General features: G+C 44.4%; 1 protein-coding gene across 3 annotated transcripts in view; it reads left to right on the forward strand.

Annotated features, from left to right (window-relative positions):
• The first annotated feature begins 1,576 nt into the window (after window positions 1–1,576).
• The window catches only part of LOC136749233 (voltage-dependent L-type calcium channel subunit alpha-1S), a 32,506-nt gene continuing 18,273 nt past the window's right edge, over window positions 1,577–15,809 (forward strand). For 2 of the 3 annotated variants that reach the window (XM_066703316.1, XM_066703317.1), the window contains exons 1-14: window positions 1,577–2,092; window positions 4,104–4,209; window positions 8,496–8,635; window positions 9,063–9,205; window positions 9,309–9,461; window positions 9,745–9,950; window positions 10,324–10,427; window positions 10,767–10,915; window positions 11,133–11,214; window positions 11,473–11,633; window positions 13,810–14,035; window positions 14,362–14,569; window positions 15,124–15,244; window positions 15,628–15,742. In XM_066703316.1, the coding sequence (XP_066559413.1) occupies window positions 1,908–2,092; window positions 4,104–4,209; window positions 8,496–8,635; window positions 9,063–9,205; window positions 9,309–9,461; window positions 9,745–9,950; window positions 10,324–10,427; window positions 10,767–10,915; window positions 11,133–11,214; window positions 11,473–11,633; window positions 13,810–14,035; window positions 14,362–14,569; window positions 15,124–15,244; window positions 15,628–15,742 (2,099 nt within the window). In that variant the 5' untranslated portion in view covers window positions 1,577–1,907. The remainder of the gene's footprint in view (window positions 2,093–4,103; window positions 4,210–8,495; window positions 8,636–9,062; window positions 9,206–9,308; window positions 9,462–9,744; window positions 9,951–10,323; window positions 10,428–10,766; window positions 10,916–11,132; window positions 11,215–11,472; window positions 11,634–13,809; window positions 14,036–14,361; window positions 14,570–15,123; window positions 15,245–15,627; window positions 15,743–15,809) is intronic. The other variant, XM_066703318.1, reaches the window with a different exon arrangement.

Below are 15,809 nucleotides of genomic sequence, written 5' to 3' on the forward strand. Positions count from 1 at the left end.
TGTGTGTTTGTGTTAATGCTGCTGTGTGTTACATATCTGTTTGTGATCCTCACAGAAGGAATACTGCATGCAGTGGCTTAATGTGGAACATAAAACATGATTGCTTTAGTTATGGATGCTTTGAGATATATCGCACAGGTTACACATTCCAGTAACTTTGCCTGTAAAACATGGACAGTAGGGGACACGTTTATATATTTCATACACTAGATGGAGCCCTTGCTCAGCTCTCGCCCTACCTGTGGCCTACATCTGGGTGAGCTCTCCATTCAGGCCATGTAAATCAAGACACGGGAGCCTGACAGATATGCTGGGGGGTTTCCAGTTCCCGATTCTTACATTCTGACACCCCCCGGCATATCAGAACCCCCTTCCTTGTGCGTGAAGGTCTGCAGCATAAACACATAAAGGCAGCAAATTCAGATGCCATTCTGTGAAATCTCAACATGGGAACAGCAAAGTACACCTGTGTAGAGACACAAACGCACGTATATGTGGCAGCACACAAACATCAGACATTATTCCTTTGCAGGTCAGTCAGTACCTGAAAGATGTACACCATTACTTTATATTGTTTGTGGGTGCGCTCTGTTTCTGAATTAGAAGATTCATGATTTAGTTTTTCTTGTTTTCAGGCACCAAATGTCCAGTGCTGCTAATTTTACTTGCTTCGCCGTTCCTCGTTTTGATTTAATGCGAAGGTGACGCTTTCCATAATAAAACTGCAGATCTGTAACATCTCGATAGTTACAGAGTGTCGGACCACAGGGAAGAGGCAGGGTGCAAGTGTGCCTGTGGATTAGGATGATCACTGTGATGACTTATAGAGTTTGTGTGGGGCATGGTTTATATCAGGTGTCTGCCAGGGAGCGTCATTAATATCAGGCAGGTTCTCAGACACACTTCTTCAGGCGGGGCTCAGGGGTCCGTTTCAGTCAGTGATTACACCTTTAATATTATAATGTTTGTTTGGTTTTTTGCAGCAACCAAAAAACAGCTACTTCCCCTTTAACAGTGGCTTTTTCTTGAGTAATAATAATAAGAAAGTTAATAAAGTACTCAAACCACCTCTCAGCAGTACCTTGTCTCCTCTTTCTTGTGCCTCCACCATGCACTCCCCCCACACACTAAAACACACACACACACACACACACTCACACCATCCCTCCCTCTCTCCCTCCTTCAGCTATGGAGCTGGTTGTAAACATCCCAGCATCTGTGGAGCGTCACTGAAGACAGACATCGAAACGAGTGTCTCCATAAATCGCCTTCAGCGCCCCCCCTTACATTAACCCCCTCCACAACAGGCTTGCCCCATCTCCTTTTCCAATGACACCCCCCCACCCTCCTGTGTTTGGAGGTCTGTGCACGGAGAGACTCGGCTGCCAGCGGGATGAACCAACGACAGCTGCACTTATGCTTTCTGTTTTTCTGCTGCCTCAGGCCCCCCTGGCAGGCCGGCCCCTGTGCCTCTCAGCGTCCCAGCCCTGCTCATGCCTTTCCCCCCTCAGACAACGCTCACGGTCTATATTTAAACCATGCTGCCCCTGATCGGGCCACTGTGGCAACTGCTCCTCCCGCTGCCCCAGCCTGTGCTGCCTGGTGTAGTTTTACCCTCTGAGAAACCCAGCTCAGCAGAAAGGCACTCCACTCTCCTCTGAGCGAGAGAGAGCGAGAGAGAGAGAGGAATAGGGAGAGCGGGCGGAGGGGGGGAGCGTGTGAGCTTGTGCTGGTCCCGGGAAAGGAGGCAACAAAAAGATAGAAGACAGAACAACAAGAAGAGTACCGGGGGGTGTTCATCCAGAGGAATACAGCAACGGGATTATCATTTTTTTGGGATCGTTGGGTTTGTTTAACTTCCCTCCCCGTCTATTTAGTCTCGGGTCTGCTTTCGCGGGACAGCCAGCATGGAGGCCAACGCAGTGGGGGCGGCTTCCATCATCATGGACAGCGAGACCCTGCGGAGGAAGCAGAAGGAGAAGCTGAAGAAACTGCAGGCCACTGGTGGGAACCCGCGGCCGGCACGCTCGCTGTGCTGCCTGACGCTGACCAACCCCTTTCGCAAAGCCTGCATCAGCATCGTGGAGTGGAAGTATCCTTCACAGCCCAGACACTGCGAACACACATACACACACAACTCAACCGGTCCTACACAACTCCGAGGCCGCCTGAATTAAGTCACGTCCGTAGCTCTAAAATGTGGCCAGTGTCGGAGGCAGAGGAGGGACAAAGAAGCCAGTGAATCGTCCAGAAGGGTAACAAGTACTTGCATAACTGGCTGCCCCTGTATTTGGCGAGTCTAGTTTAAAGTATTTAGACCCGTCTGTCACCTTAAGTAAATCCTTTTAGTCTCTGGAATGACATTTGCTTTCACCCAAGAAAGAACGTGTATGTGTACTTATAAGTATATATACATACACACATACAGGGGAAAATATAGTGGAGCCACAGGTTTTAAAATGTTTTGAAAAGGATGAGTGGTCATACCGACTCAGAGCCCGGGAATGCGATTGTGTTTAACCTTGACAGCGGCTCAAGCCTCCAGCCAGCACAGTATATATATATTGGAGAAATGCTCCTCACAGCTCTGGTTTCAACCTACACTTAATGTGTTATTTCGGGCTTCAGAAATGCAGTGGCGACCTATTCGATGATTGAAAATATTTAGCATGTAATGAAAAGGCCAGATTTGCAAATATGAGTAGAGTACAGGTGAATATTTTTCTTAACATTAAAGTGAGGCGCATCTTGTAGAACTCGGTTTTCTGAAGTTAGTTCTGGGTGAAGACAGAGGACTTCATAGTGGATATGGTTATTATCGTGTATTTATAGGCAGACACCCTTATCCAGGGTGGCTTACAGTTTAAACAAGCATGTATTAGGTGTTTTGATAAAACTACAAAACATAAAACCCCGGTGTGTGCAGTAGACAGTGTAATGTGGGTGAAACAGCTGGGACGCTCGTAAGTTCATTAGAGACACATCACTAAGGTATTTTTCTTTCCTTGTTTTTGTGTCCGACGCATTTACTAACAGTGTCAAGACACAGACACCAAATGACGCATTAACTCAGTTTTAAACTAATATCCTGCACCCATTCAATAACATTACAGAAAAACAAGGACGATCTAATCGTATGTAGCATTCAGGCCAAGTCAAAGCTGAGCTCCGTGGCAGCTTTAACCTCAAGGCACTCTTAAATATGAAGGAATGTGCCAGAAATGGGGGATAAAGCCATGAAAAGGCATTTTTAATTCCCCAAGCTGGGGGTATGAACTTGACAGCAGGGCAAGGGAGCCAGATAAGGAAGAACTGTGTTAGAAATCATCAAAGCTGTTAATAGAAGCTTTAGGTGTTTTCTTAATATATATATTTAAACAGCACAATGATATTCTGGGGCACTGCAGCTGTCAGCCTGCGTCACAGACTAAAAACAGTCTACCGTCTCAGCTGGCCAGAGAATTTGCACCAGGGCGCCCCCTTCTGGCAGAGAAGGAGAGTGTAATCTCGTCAGGTGCAATCTCCTACAGCCCATATGTTGCTTGAAGTCAAATCTCAGATCTGAGAAGCTTTAACCTCAGAGACACTTGTGTAATCTCGCACGATAGCACATTGAGCACTCACTGAGTATTATTTTCGTGGGAAACATGTGGTAATGTCTGCCACACAGGTATTTGCCCTAGAAAAGCACAGAGCTTCTTTACTGTATAACATCCATGCCTGGAAAGGGGCTGTTTGTGGAGTTGAGGTTTTGGGGTTCTTACAAAGCATCATTCTCCTGAACACTAGCAAACAAACTGAACTTAATGCCATAGCAAAGGAATTACATCTATTAGGAAAACACTCACACTCATTGATTTAAAATGCTGCTTTTCTCCTGTGGTGGAAAAACACGCAGGTAGGGAAGGCACAACAAGGCCGAGAGGCAGGCATTTGTGCTCGCTCCATTTCCTGGTCCGTGTTTACTTTCCTTCCCACTTCTGACAGCCATTCTGAGAGGCCTCCAAGCTAGAGGTGCTGTAGGTTTTCCTCCAAGTGTGTGTTTGAACGTTGCTGCTGGGCTTCCACCACTGCCAATGTTTTTCCTGAGCTCCAACCACCAGGCCGTTCGAGATCATTATCCTGTTGACCATCTTCGCCAACTGCGTGGCGCTTGCCGTGTTCCTGCCCATGCCTGAAGACGACACCAACTCGACCAACTCCAGCCTGGTGAGTGCCTGGACCTCCCGTCGAGTTAAACTAAACTGGTCAGGATGTGAGCTCTGTGCTTCCTCGGGGGGACCACCTCAAGAAGTCCTGGACTAAAGTTTTAAGCTGCAAATAACCAATGGTGTACAAATGTTCTCCAAGAGAAGAAATCTATATAATCAGAGAGTAGAGCACTTCCTGTTAATCCCAAATTGATCCTTCTTGTTTAGATTAACTATTCTGGCCATCTGATTTACAAAGTAATGCCATACTGTGCCAAGGGAGTGAAGCAGCAAGAGAGGAAAAGGGACCAGTGGAATTGAGGGTTGTAATACCTGAGTTTAGAGATGCAGCACTGCCTGCTGGGAAGGGAGGGACAGACTGATGGGGCAGGGGGGTAAATCTATCAGGATTTGCCCTAGATGCAAGTGTATGTGCAGTGCAATAGGTTTCTAAATGCTGGATGGCAGAGGAAATCCTATTCTACTACAGAGAGAAAAGCCTGACAATTCAGGTTTGCTTTTCAAATCAATTCAGCACATAACATAGCTGACACATGCTGCGTTTGTAGGGGAATGTCAACACAAACACTGAGATGTTGCTTTCTACGGAAAGTCCCCCGATATCCACACAGGAGTAGCCCAGGTACAACCTGAAAACTGCACTTAACTCAGAATAAGATAATTGCTTTTACTACAACAAATATACAAACAAAAACAAAACATGACTGCATACAATAAGGCCTTGTTCTGTGAACTTTTAGATACTTTTCAGTTACATGGGTTCATGGGAATGACTCTTTTACCACACTAACTTTATTTCATTTTCCACACTATAGTCATGGTCACACAGCAAAGGTCAGGTCACAAAGGGAGTTCTCAGATTCAGTTGCAAGACAAGGACAATCAGCACAATAGTCACATGGTTCTCTGCATCTTCACAAACCAGACTAAACCCAAACACTTCCTTATATACACACCCCACTCAACAAGCTACAGGTGCTTAGCATGGTGCTGATGAGTCTCTAGAAACTGTGCAGGAGCCTGATGCATCATGGGATAGATCGATAGATACATTACACTAAGAAATAACCTGTTCTGCCTAATAAAAGCCCATAGGCAAACTATGGAAAAATCTATTAACTGAATATGTTAATGGAACAAATTACTAAACTCCGAGCACCACACAGCAGTAGATCTTAATTGAAGACGACCCCCAGGCCATTGTGAAAACCACAGGGGCTCTGAAAGCGCGGCTGGGATTGAATAATGGAGAATGGAAAAGAGGCATCGGTGGATTTGCCACATTGTTCTGAACAATTAAGAATTACTTTAGAAACATGAGACACAGGGGGCCTCTTTTGATAATTCCCCTGCGCCTCACTTTAGGAATTCTCTTCAGGGGGAAAAGTGCCACGGTTAATTGTTTTTCAGATAGCTCCCATAAGATTAATCTGAAAGCTATGCATGCACGGCCTTTAAATTAGCCGAAGCATGGACATAAATACCATAGCTGTACTGGGTCAGGAGCAAAAAGGGAGTCAGAAATTCTTACTGACTGAAACCAATAGATATAGATATTACTGGTGTTTTTTGTTATTTGTTTTTTTTTCCATGTGCAGATCTGTTTACATCTAGTATTTATGGGCTTGTGGAGATACACACCTGCTTATGGGCCTTGCTGGAGCTTGCTTTTAAAGGCAGGGTAAAGAGACTTTTTCTGATTCCAGGTGGTACCACTATAGCTAGACCACCTTGTGAGGTCAGAGAATGTCTTTACCTCTCACACTGTCATCCCACAACGTTTATTTTTTTCCGTTTAGTTTTTTCAGTGGCAGCTTGACTGACCCTTCGTGATTTCTCAGCACACTTGATTTAATGAATAAGGAACAAAAAAGTTAATAAAGAGCTTGTTGGACAGTAGTTCCAGAATGGTAGTGTCCATTTTTCCTGTTACTGATCGTAGAATACGGGTGTTTGTGCTTTTGCAATTTTTATGTTGTTTTGTGGAGCCTGATGGTCAAATGAACATGCAGAACAGGTCAATAACCTCTTGAATATCACTGCCCTTTATATTCTAACTGGATTGAAAGCCTATTTTAAGAGGTTTCAAAGCTACAAAAGCTTCCCCTCCCCCTTGCCTCCACTGTCCCCAGTACTGAGAGGGCCATGTCTGTCAGTCTGCCATGGTGCTGCCCTGGATTCAGGTGATAGAAGAGGCCAGGTGGCCGGGCCAATTCTGTGTTTCTGTTTTAATGGTTTATATTTAGACCCAGAGAGAGAGAGTCAGAATCAATGGATGCCTGCTTTGCATGAGGTATGAACTCATGTCAGAATCTTGGCTCTGTTTGCAAAGGTCTCCTTAATGTTTCTGACAAAGTCTCGGTCCTTATAGTTTGTTTACACAGCCAGTGTCCAGAAAGATGTAACCCGCTGTGGCAAAATTATTGCAATCAGCTGAGCATTGCAGATAATCCTTGGACAACACAAAATGTTTAGACCTAAAAGTATGCAGTATGTAAAATAAATTATGGTTGATGGAAAAGGTTTGAGGCTAAATACACATGGTGTCACATTTCTCAATTGCAATGCTGCTATGCATACTGAGTAAAAAGTTAATCGTAATTATCCCCATTACGGATCTCAGCTTTTCAATTGTCTATGAAAGTAAACTGTTCTTGTTTTTTTAAGTTAAATATATATATATATATATATATAAATATGTATTTATGCCAATATTTTAAGGAATCACATGCTTTTAAGTATGAAACTAAAAGGTTTTTGTTTTTTTTATTACAAAGCTGACTTTCTAGTATGTATATATTTGGACATGGGGTTCAACCCTCCTTCTCTCCCATGCACTCAACAACACTTGTGAGTTGTGTAAAGAATCATAGCCTCACTCCCAAGTGATGGGGATTAATGATGGCTGGTGATGGTGATGTTTTAGGAGTATAAATAGACTGACACATGAGCTGGCGTTTTTGGACCTGCTGCGGGGAGTCTTTCGAGTTGTTTTCCACTTCTTGTGTGCCTTTGAAAAATAATGAAGTTGAGCATATAGCTGGAGTCACGTCACAGGCAGTCCCTCTTCACCGCGCACACGCTACCCCTCGCCGTGTGCACTGATTCTGCACTGACCCGACCGAGAGCTCACCATTCCCAGCATTCCAGAGCTGAAAGAGGAGCTGGGTGACAGGCCTGGCAGGATCGCGGCCGACAAGTATAAAAGTGGGTCATAGCACGGCACACGGCAGTCTTTCAATGACCCTGTCTTGGGATGGGCACTGCATACGGTCCCTTCACACTCAGCTGGTGCCAGTCCATACCTAGGCGCTGTCTGTATGTTCACGTATTTACTCGCAGTACAGTTGTACACAACGGTACCATGAAACTGCTCGTAAATCTCTGTTGTTTGGAAGTGATGCCGTTAAACTGACTGTTACAGAAGCATGAAAAAAAAAAAAAAAAATCCTGTCCCAGATTGAAGTGCCTCACTGTGAATTAGTGGGGGGGAGCATGAAGTTCACAGTTAATGCGCAGGCAGAGCTGGGCGACCATACATGGTGTTGTTTAATGTGCTGCACGGCATTACAGCGACACACCAGGATGCTCCTTCCCCACACCAGAGGAGTGCCAGGAGAAGAAAGAGAAGCAAAAATAATTTTTGGTAATTTGTTTTCCATTTCTTCATCCCACAATGGAGGAGGTATTGTAAATAAAACAGGGTAATCAACAAGTGATAAATTACACAGGTTGATGGTGAAATATGATTTCATAACATGTAGAGAACCCGTCTGGTGTTATTAGCCAAATTCACCAGGGCGCTTTCTTTACACAGCCTGTACACTTTAGACCCCTTCTTCCCCTGCCCACTGCATTCTGGACTAGGATCTAGATCTCTGCATAATTATACGCTTTCTTCATATGATGATCGGCAACCCCAGAAGGCCCTTTTGCTTTTTAAAATCCCACCATGCACAAATCAGTATGTCATGATCATTAGATGCTCTACATTTTTTACTCTATAGTGACTATAATACGTATACAACTGTGATTTACACCCTCACCATCTCTGATCCTGACATGACCTTGAGAGGAGGCCAAGACAGACAGCACAGTTTCTGGTGTGGCATGACGTGTCTGTTAAAGCACTTTATTGACTTCTCAGCATTGGTTTTAAAAAGGAATATTTTGACAAGGGTTTTCATTCATCAGATTTGAGCCCCTCTTTTACAACACTGCCCCCTAGGGCCTTGCAGGCATGTTGTTGGCACTGATTGTGCTGTTTCAATTTTTTTGTTACAGGAGAAAGTGGAATACATCTTCCTGATTGTCTTCACCATCGAGGCGTCTCTCAAGATAGTGGCGTATGGGTTTTTATTCCATCCGGATGCGTATTTGCGGAACTGCTGGAATATACTGGACTTTGTGATCGTATTTGTTGGGTAAGGTGACTCATTTGCAAGAATACATCGTATATATCTATATATTGGATATATAGATAAAGTGTATGATTTCATCTCATATTTCATGTATTCGTCTTCTAGATCTTTTTAATCTCTAGGGATCCATTCAATAACTCCCTTTGTCCATCTTTGATCTGTTCTTCTACACATATATAAAATACAATAATACAAGATATACATCATTTTCTGCAACAGTATTCCAACATACAGTGAAACCTGTTTTGTTTAAAAAGGAGTCATCAGTCTTACCCCTAAGGGAGACATGGTGTCATTAATGGAGCTGGGGATGTAAATTGTGTAACTTAATGTTTACACTCTGTGTGAAAGGGAACTGTGAACACTGCTCTGCAGGTCAGACAGTTCAGCAGTGATCTTAGGGTCTGCTTTTTCTTCTCTCTCCTGCCAGGCTCTTCACTGTGGCCCTGGAGACCATCAACCGCATTGAGGGGATCGAGACGCCGGTCGGGGGGAAGGGGGCCGGCTTCGACGTGAAGGCCCTCCGAGCATTCCGAGTCCTGAGGCCGCTACGCCTCGTCTCCGGCGTCCCCAGTAAGGAGCTTTTGGTCTTCGGGTTATCATCTAATTTCATCATATCCTGCCATCATTTAGGTTTGAAATGAAATTAATAAAATGTGTGGTTGTTCCTCTCCAGGCCTGCAGGTGGTGCTCAACTCCATCATTAAGGCCATGGTGCCACTGCTGCACATCGCCCTGCTGGTCCTCTTCATGATAATCATCTACGCCATCATCGGCTTGGAGCTCTTCAAGTGCAAGATGCACAAGACCTGCTACTACAGTGGCACACGTCAGTGAGCCGGGCAAGCATACACACACATATCACCCAGGCAGTGCTTAGCCTGTTCAGACACCTTTAAAAGTAAACTAAACGCGTTCATGTTTGTGAAGGTCAAAAATAAAGTTTTACAAAATTATTCAGAACACTTATCCAAGCCACAGCTTCTCGACAGGATATTCGGACATAGTTTCATGGTAGCATGAAAGACAATACACTAAATATTAAAGTTAATCCATGTAGTCACTGCCCCTTGTCCTGTTCATGTGTCTGACTGCCCCTGTTTGTTGTCCAGGCATCGTGGCAAGTGTGGAGAACGAGAAACCAGCGCCCTGTGCGTTGGGCGGCCATGGCCGGGAATGCAGCATCAACGGCACCGAGTGTAAGGGTGGCTGGGTGGGACCCAACAACGGCATCACCCACTTCGACAACTTTGGTTTTGCCATGCTCACCGTGTACCAGTGCATCACCATGGAGGGTTGGACCGACGTCCTTTACTGGGTAACTCAGAGTCCCCTAAGACTGGTATACACCGGTACACCCCATAGCAGGGAACACTGACTGCTCTGTGCTAAAGGATACATTTCAGCTTGCAAATGGTTTAGTGAATAATATGTCATATGTATACCTAAGGGTTGGTAATTTCCCAGATCTCTGTAAAACCTGCAGGATTGAGGCTCTCCAGAAACACTGGAGAGGCCACCCCTGCTTTAATGTATAGTAAAATAATGCAGTACCCATTGACTTAAATCTCAATGGTTAATTCTAAAGCAGGAGGATCAGCCTTTTTTAGGAAAGAGGAGTGTAAAGCAAAGCTTCCACAAAATGGTGTGAGTGACCCCACAATGACTGACACTCACCCCCTCTCCTCCAGGTAAATGACGCCATTGGGAACGAGTGGCCTTGGATCTACTTCGTCAGCCTCATCCTGCTGGGTTCCTTCTTCGTGCTCAATCTGGTTCTGGGTGTACTCAGTGGGTACGTGTGCAGCTTTCTTATGACTTAGGATGTGTTTTACAGTAATTTCCATATGAAATGAGAATATCTATTTAACTCAATTTAATGCAAAGGAACACCATTCATACACAATCTACCAAAATTGATGGCATTATATTGCAACTTATTTTTCCCTCCTCTGCTGTTAATTTGTCTTCTTACCCTCCTCTTCCCGTTGTATCTGTCTTACCTCTTTTTCGCATGTCCTCCTTCTCTTTCTCTCACGTTTTTTCCTCTCCTTCTTCTCTAACCGTGTGTTCTCCCTGGTCCCCTCCCTGCATCTTTGGCAATTTCCTTCCTGCATCTCTGCCCTGCTCTTAGCGAGTTCACTAAAGAGCGAGAGAAGGCCAAGTCTCGAGGGGCTTTTCAGAAGCTGCGGGAGCGCCAGCAGCTGGAAGAGGATCTGAAGGGGTATCTGGACTGGATCACACATGCTGAGGTCATGGAGAATGACCAGGAGCATCGAGAAGGTATAATGTGCACTCAGGGATTTTTGTTTGGATTATACTTACATTTCTCTCTCACTGCAATGTTTATATCTGCTACGATAATGATGGCTTTCATCCTAGCCAGGTCGTCATTTCCAAAAAGGGTAACAGGGTACTTTTCCTTTTGCATTTATTTCCCAATTGATAGTCAATAGGTGTGTGCCCCTTCTGACTGCTTGTCTCTCTCCACATTTGTCAGGTCTTCTCCCCTTGGAGGAGGGAGGTTCGGATACAGAGAGTCTGTATGAGATTGAGGGAATGAATCGCTTTATCATCTTCTTGTGAGTCCCTGAGTACAGAAAATCAAGGTTCAACCATAGTGTGCATGAGACACCACACTGATAAACCAATGGCACACAAAAAAGCAGTATCTGTGTAGCTTGGCCCTGGACGTCCTGCAAAGGATACATTTATTCCATGGCTGTTTTCATGAAGACTGGACAAGTCCACCTTGTGTTGGGTTGCTTTTCTGTGTAATTATAGTTTGAAGGCAAGGATTGTTTATGGAATAAAACTAATCAGCTTTCTCTCTCTTCTAGCCGCCGCGGGCGCCGCTGGAACCGCTGGTTTCGTCGCAAGTGCCGCACCTGGGTCAAATCCAACTTCTTCTACTGGCTGGTCATCCTGCTTGTGTTCCTAAATACCATGGCCATCGCTACCGAGCATCATAACCAAACAGATGTGCTCACCAAAGTGCAAGGTGAGACTCTCCAAGTCACCACAATGTACCTGGTACACAAGGAGGTTTATCTCTTTGATCTGATTTTACACTATGGTTTCTGAAATTCTTGAATTCAAACCCTTCCATGATTTTATTATTACCATAATTCCTTAATTTGCCGTGCAGCAATCAATACATGACAGATTCTGCTAAAATCTGGAGTATCCACTACGAACTACCAAAAAACGAAACAGTACGGATAAGGTTCTTCAACCACGATGAATACAGAATTAGAGAAGTCTGTGAAGTAGCAATCCCTTAGATTAGCATCCTTGGTTCTTCCATTTCACACCATTATAAGTCTGTGTTCATTTCTTAACTCTTCAGAATCTTCAGCAGCAGCTTGGTTCCAATTCCAGAAGTGCCACAATGACCTGTCCTCCACCTAAACATAAGAAAGTTTACAATCGACAGGAGGACATTCACCCCATCGTGCTCATTTGGTGTCAATTAATAACTGAGTGATCCAAGGATCCTATCCAGTCTATTTTTAAATGTTCAAACATTTTCAGCTTCAACCACATCGCTGGGGAGTTTGTTCCAGATTGTCACAACTCTCTGTGTGAAGAAGTGTCTCCTGTTTTCTGTCTTGAATGCCTTGAAGCCCAATATCCATTTGTGTCCCCGGGTGCTTGTGTCCCTGCTGATCTGGAAAAGCTCCTCTGGTTTGATGTGGTCGATGCCTTTCCTGGTGTTGAAGACCTGAATCAAGTCCCCACGTAGTCTCCTCTGTTCCAGGGTGAAAAGGTTCAGTTCCCTCAGTCTCTCAGTAGGACATTCCCTTCAGACCTGGAATAAGTCTGGTTGCTCTCCTCTGAACTGCCTCTAGAGCAGCGATATCTTTCTGGAAGTGTGGAGCCCAGAACTGTCCACAGTATCCAGATGAGCTTTAACTAGTGCATTGTACAGTCTGAACATCACTGCCCTTGTGCTCAATTCTACACTTTTGACAATATACCCCAGCATTGTGTTTGCCTTTTTCATTGGTTCCCCACATTGTTTGGATGGAGAAAGTGAGGAGTCCACATAGACTCCTGGGTCGTTCTCATGCGTTACTTCATCTAGTTCTATTCCTCCCATAGTGTAATTATAGTGGACATTTTTATTACCTGCATGTAATACCTTGCACTTGAATTTCATTTGCCAGGTGTCGGCCCACAACTGAATATTATCTAAGTCCCTTTGAATAGCCTGTGCTGCCGAGATTGTATCTGCTGAGTCACCTATTTTAGTATCATCTGCAAATTTGACAAGTTTGCTAACTATCCCAGAGTCCAGATCATTAATATAGATTAGAAAAAGCACAGGCCCTAGTACTGATCCCTGTGGAACTCCACTAACAACCTCACTCCAGTTAGAAGCAACTCCTCTAATCGACTCCCTCTGTTTCCTCCACATCAACCAGTTCATAATCCATCTACTTACATTACCCTGAATGCCTACAGCTTCCAATTTGAGGATCAGTCTTTGGTATGGAACCTTATCAAAAGCTTTTTGAAAATCTAAGTATATCATATCATATGTTTTCACATGATCTACAGCTGCAGTTGCATGTTCAAAAAACTCAAATAAATTAGTAAGAGTAAGACTAACTTACTAGTAAGACTAATTATTAGACAAATGTCTAATAATTGTTTTCATCATTTTACAAGTAATGCAGGTGAGACTGATAGGTCTGTATTTTCCTGGGTCAGTTTTGTTCCCTTTCTTGTGGATTGGTATGACATTTGCCATCTTCCAGTCAGTTGGCACATCCGCTGTTCTCAGTGTCATTTGGAATATTTGAGTTAGCAGCCTATAAATAATTTCCCTCATTTCTTTAAGTACTCTTGGAAATATACCACCTGTCAAAAGGTGATTTGTTTGTTTTTACTTCTTCTAGTCCCTTTAGTAACTCCTCATAATTTTCCTGTTCTCTCTTAGGGTTTGACTGGACTGATTGTTAACCTGTTTTTGTAAAAACCTCTGTGAAATACTCATTTAGAACATCTTGTTCATTTTCCAAGATACTCCCATTTTTGCCCTTTAGCTGTTTCACTTCCTCCTTTATTGACCACCATTTAAACTCGAACCCGACCTAATGACACAGAATGACCAGCATGCAGCTTCCCCAATTCTCACTGTGTGTCTGTCTCCTTCCTGTCCTGGGTCTCAGACACTGCCAACAAGGTGCTGCTGTCTCTCTTCACGGCCGAGATGCTCCTAAAGATGTATGCACTGGGCTTCCAGTCCTACTTCATGTCCTTATTCAACCGCTTCGATTGCTTCGTGGTGTGTGCCGGCATCATCGAGCTCATCCTGGTGGAGATCAACGTTATGGCTCCCCTCGGCATCTCTGTGCTGAGGTGCATCCGTCTGCTGCGCATCTTCAAAATCACCAAGTAAGGAGAACATGGGCCGGCGAGGAGGGGAGGAGAGTCAAGAGGTTAAAGGGTGGGGGAAACATTAGTTTTGTTCTAATCAGGCATTTCTATAGCTATAGAACACCTACAGAAGTCTTTTCTCGTTTGCTTTTGGGGTCTCTTCAAGAAAGGCAGGCTCTGCCAGAGTTGTGATTAGTGCTCAAGTTAGACTCATCCAGTAAAGGGTGATTCGATCAATAAAGCAACTTTTCCTTCCAAATCTGTAGAAGAGGTCTTTTTCAATCTCAGTCTCAGGATGAATGTGTCCCCCGGTACTGTGACTGTCCCCTCTCTCTCTCCATTAGGTACTGGACATCGCTCAGTAATCTGGTTGCCTCCCTGCTCAATTCAGTGCGCTCCATTGCCTCGCTGCTCCTCCTACTCTTCCTCTTCATCATCATCTTCTCCCTCCTCGGCATGCAGGTGTTCGGGGGCAAGTACAACTTCCCGGACATGGAGGTGCGCCGCAGCACTTTCGACAACTTCCCTCAGGCCCTCATCAGCGTCTTCCAGGTACAGGGGACCAGGTATTGGGTGTGCTTGGAGTTGGGGCTAGATGGGGGTCTCCTTAGGTTGACTTAGGTTTAAACTCGAACCCTTGTCTAAATCTAAATCAAATCCAAATACCATCACCTTCCAGAAACAGAAAAGTCCCATGTGTGTTCGTTTACCAACTCTCTCCTGCACTCTAACTCATCCTTGGAAATGGGAGAGATTTACACGACCAATCTCATTCTATAACCATAATGGTTAAATCAAATCCATTACAAACTTGTTAACTTCCAACCTTCCAATCCGAATAGTGAATTGTTCCTTAAAATGAACAATCAATTAGTACTGCAACAAATAATGAAATTAGTCGAGTGTAAAAAATATGAGTTGAGTATTCACTAGATTTTCAAAATTTCAGATTTCACTTTTATATTATAGAGACATTATACAGCACTGACACCTCTTCGAGAGATATTGTTTTGCTCTGAGTGAATCAGCTACACTACATCCACCTTTTTGGGGATTGCATACAGGAAGTAGTAGATTAAATAATGCTTGTCTCTTCCCGTATTCAGATCCTCACAGGAGAGGACTGGAACTCTGTGATGTACAATGGCATCATGGCGTATGGAGGGCCTACCTTCCCTGGCGTTCTGGTCTGCATCTACTTCATCATCCTGTTTGTCTGTGGCAACTGTATCCTGGACACGTGAAACATAAGCAATTAGTCCTCTGTGCATGGAAGATGGAAGGAATGTCTTTTTGTATCTGTTTGTTCTGGAAAAGTGATTAGCGCTGCAGCACGGTTAAATTTAGTCCACCGCCGAGTTTGGGCCTGCAGAAAAGCCAGTGTGTTTATGCTTCAAAAGCTGAACCCTGCAGAAATGTAGTTCCCAAGGTAGAATAGTGCTGCAAGCAACAAGACAAGCCAATTGCAAAAGTTTCCTTACCCACAATCACACACAGAAGCCAGGGAGATGACTGATGATCGCAAGCTTACTTACCAGACAGTTTAGGTATCCTCTGCATGTCCACAAATACAGTCATAGAACACGTTTTCCTTGAGCCTCTCTGTGCAGACATCCTCCTCAACGTGTTCTTGGCCATCGCGGTGGATAATCTGGCCGAAGCGGAGAGCCTGACCTCAGCGCAGAAGGAGAAGGCAGAAGAGAAGAAACGCAGGAAGATGGCCAGGTCTGTAGTGCTGAGTTCCAGCAAGGCTCCACTCAGACGTGTCTTTACATATTTATTATGTATGCAT

This window comes from Amia ocellicauda, chromosome 5 (assembly GCF_036373705.1).
Source record: "Amia ocellicauda isolate fAmiCal2 chromosome 5, fAmiCal2.hap1, whole genome shotgun sequence".
NCBI classification, from domain to species: Eukaryota; Metazoa; Chordata; class Actinopteri; order Amiiformes; family Amiidae; genus Amia; species Amia ocellicauda.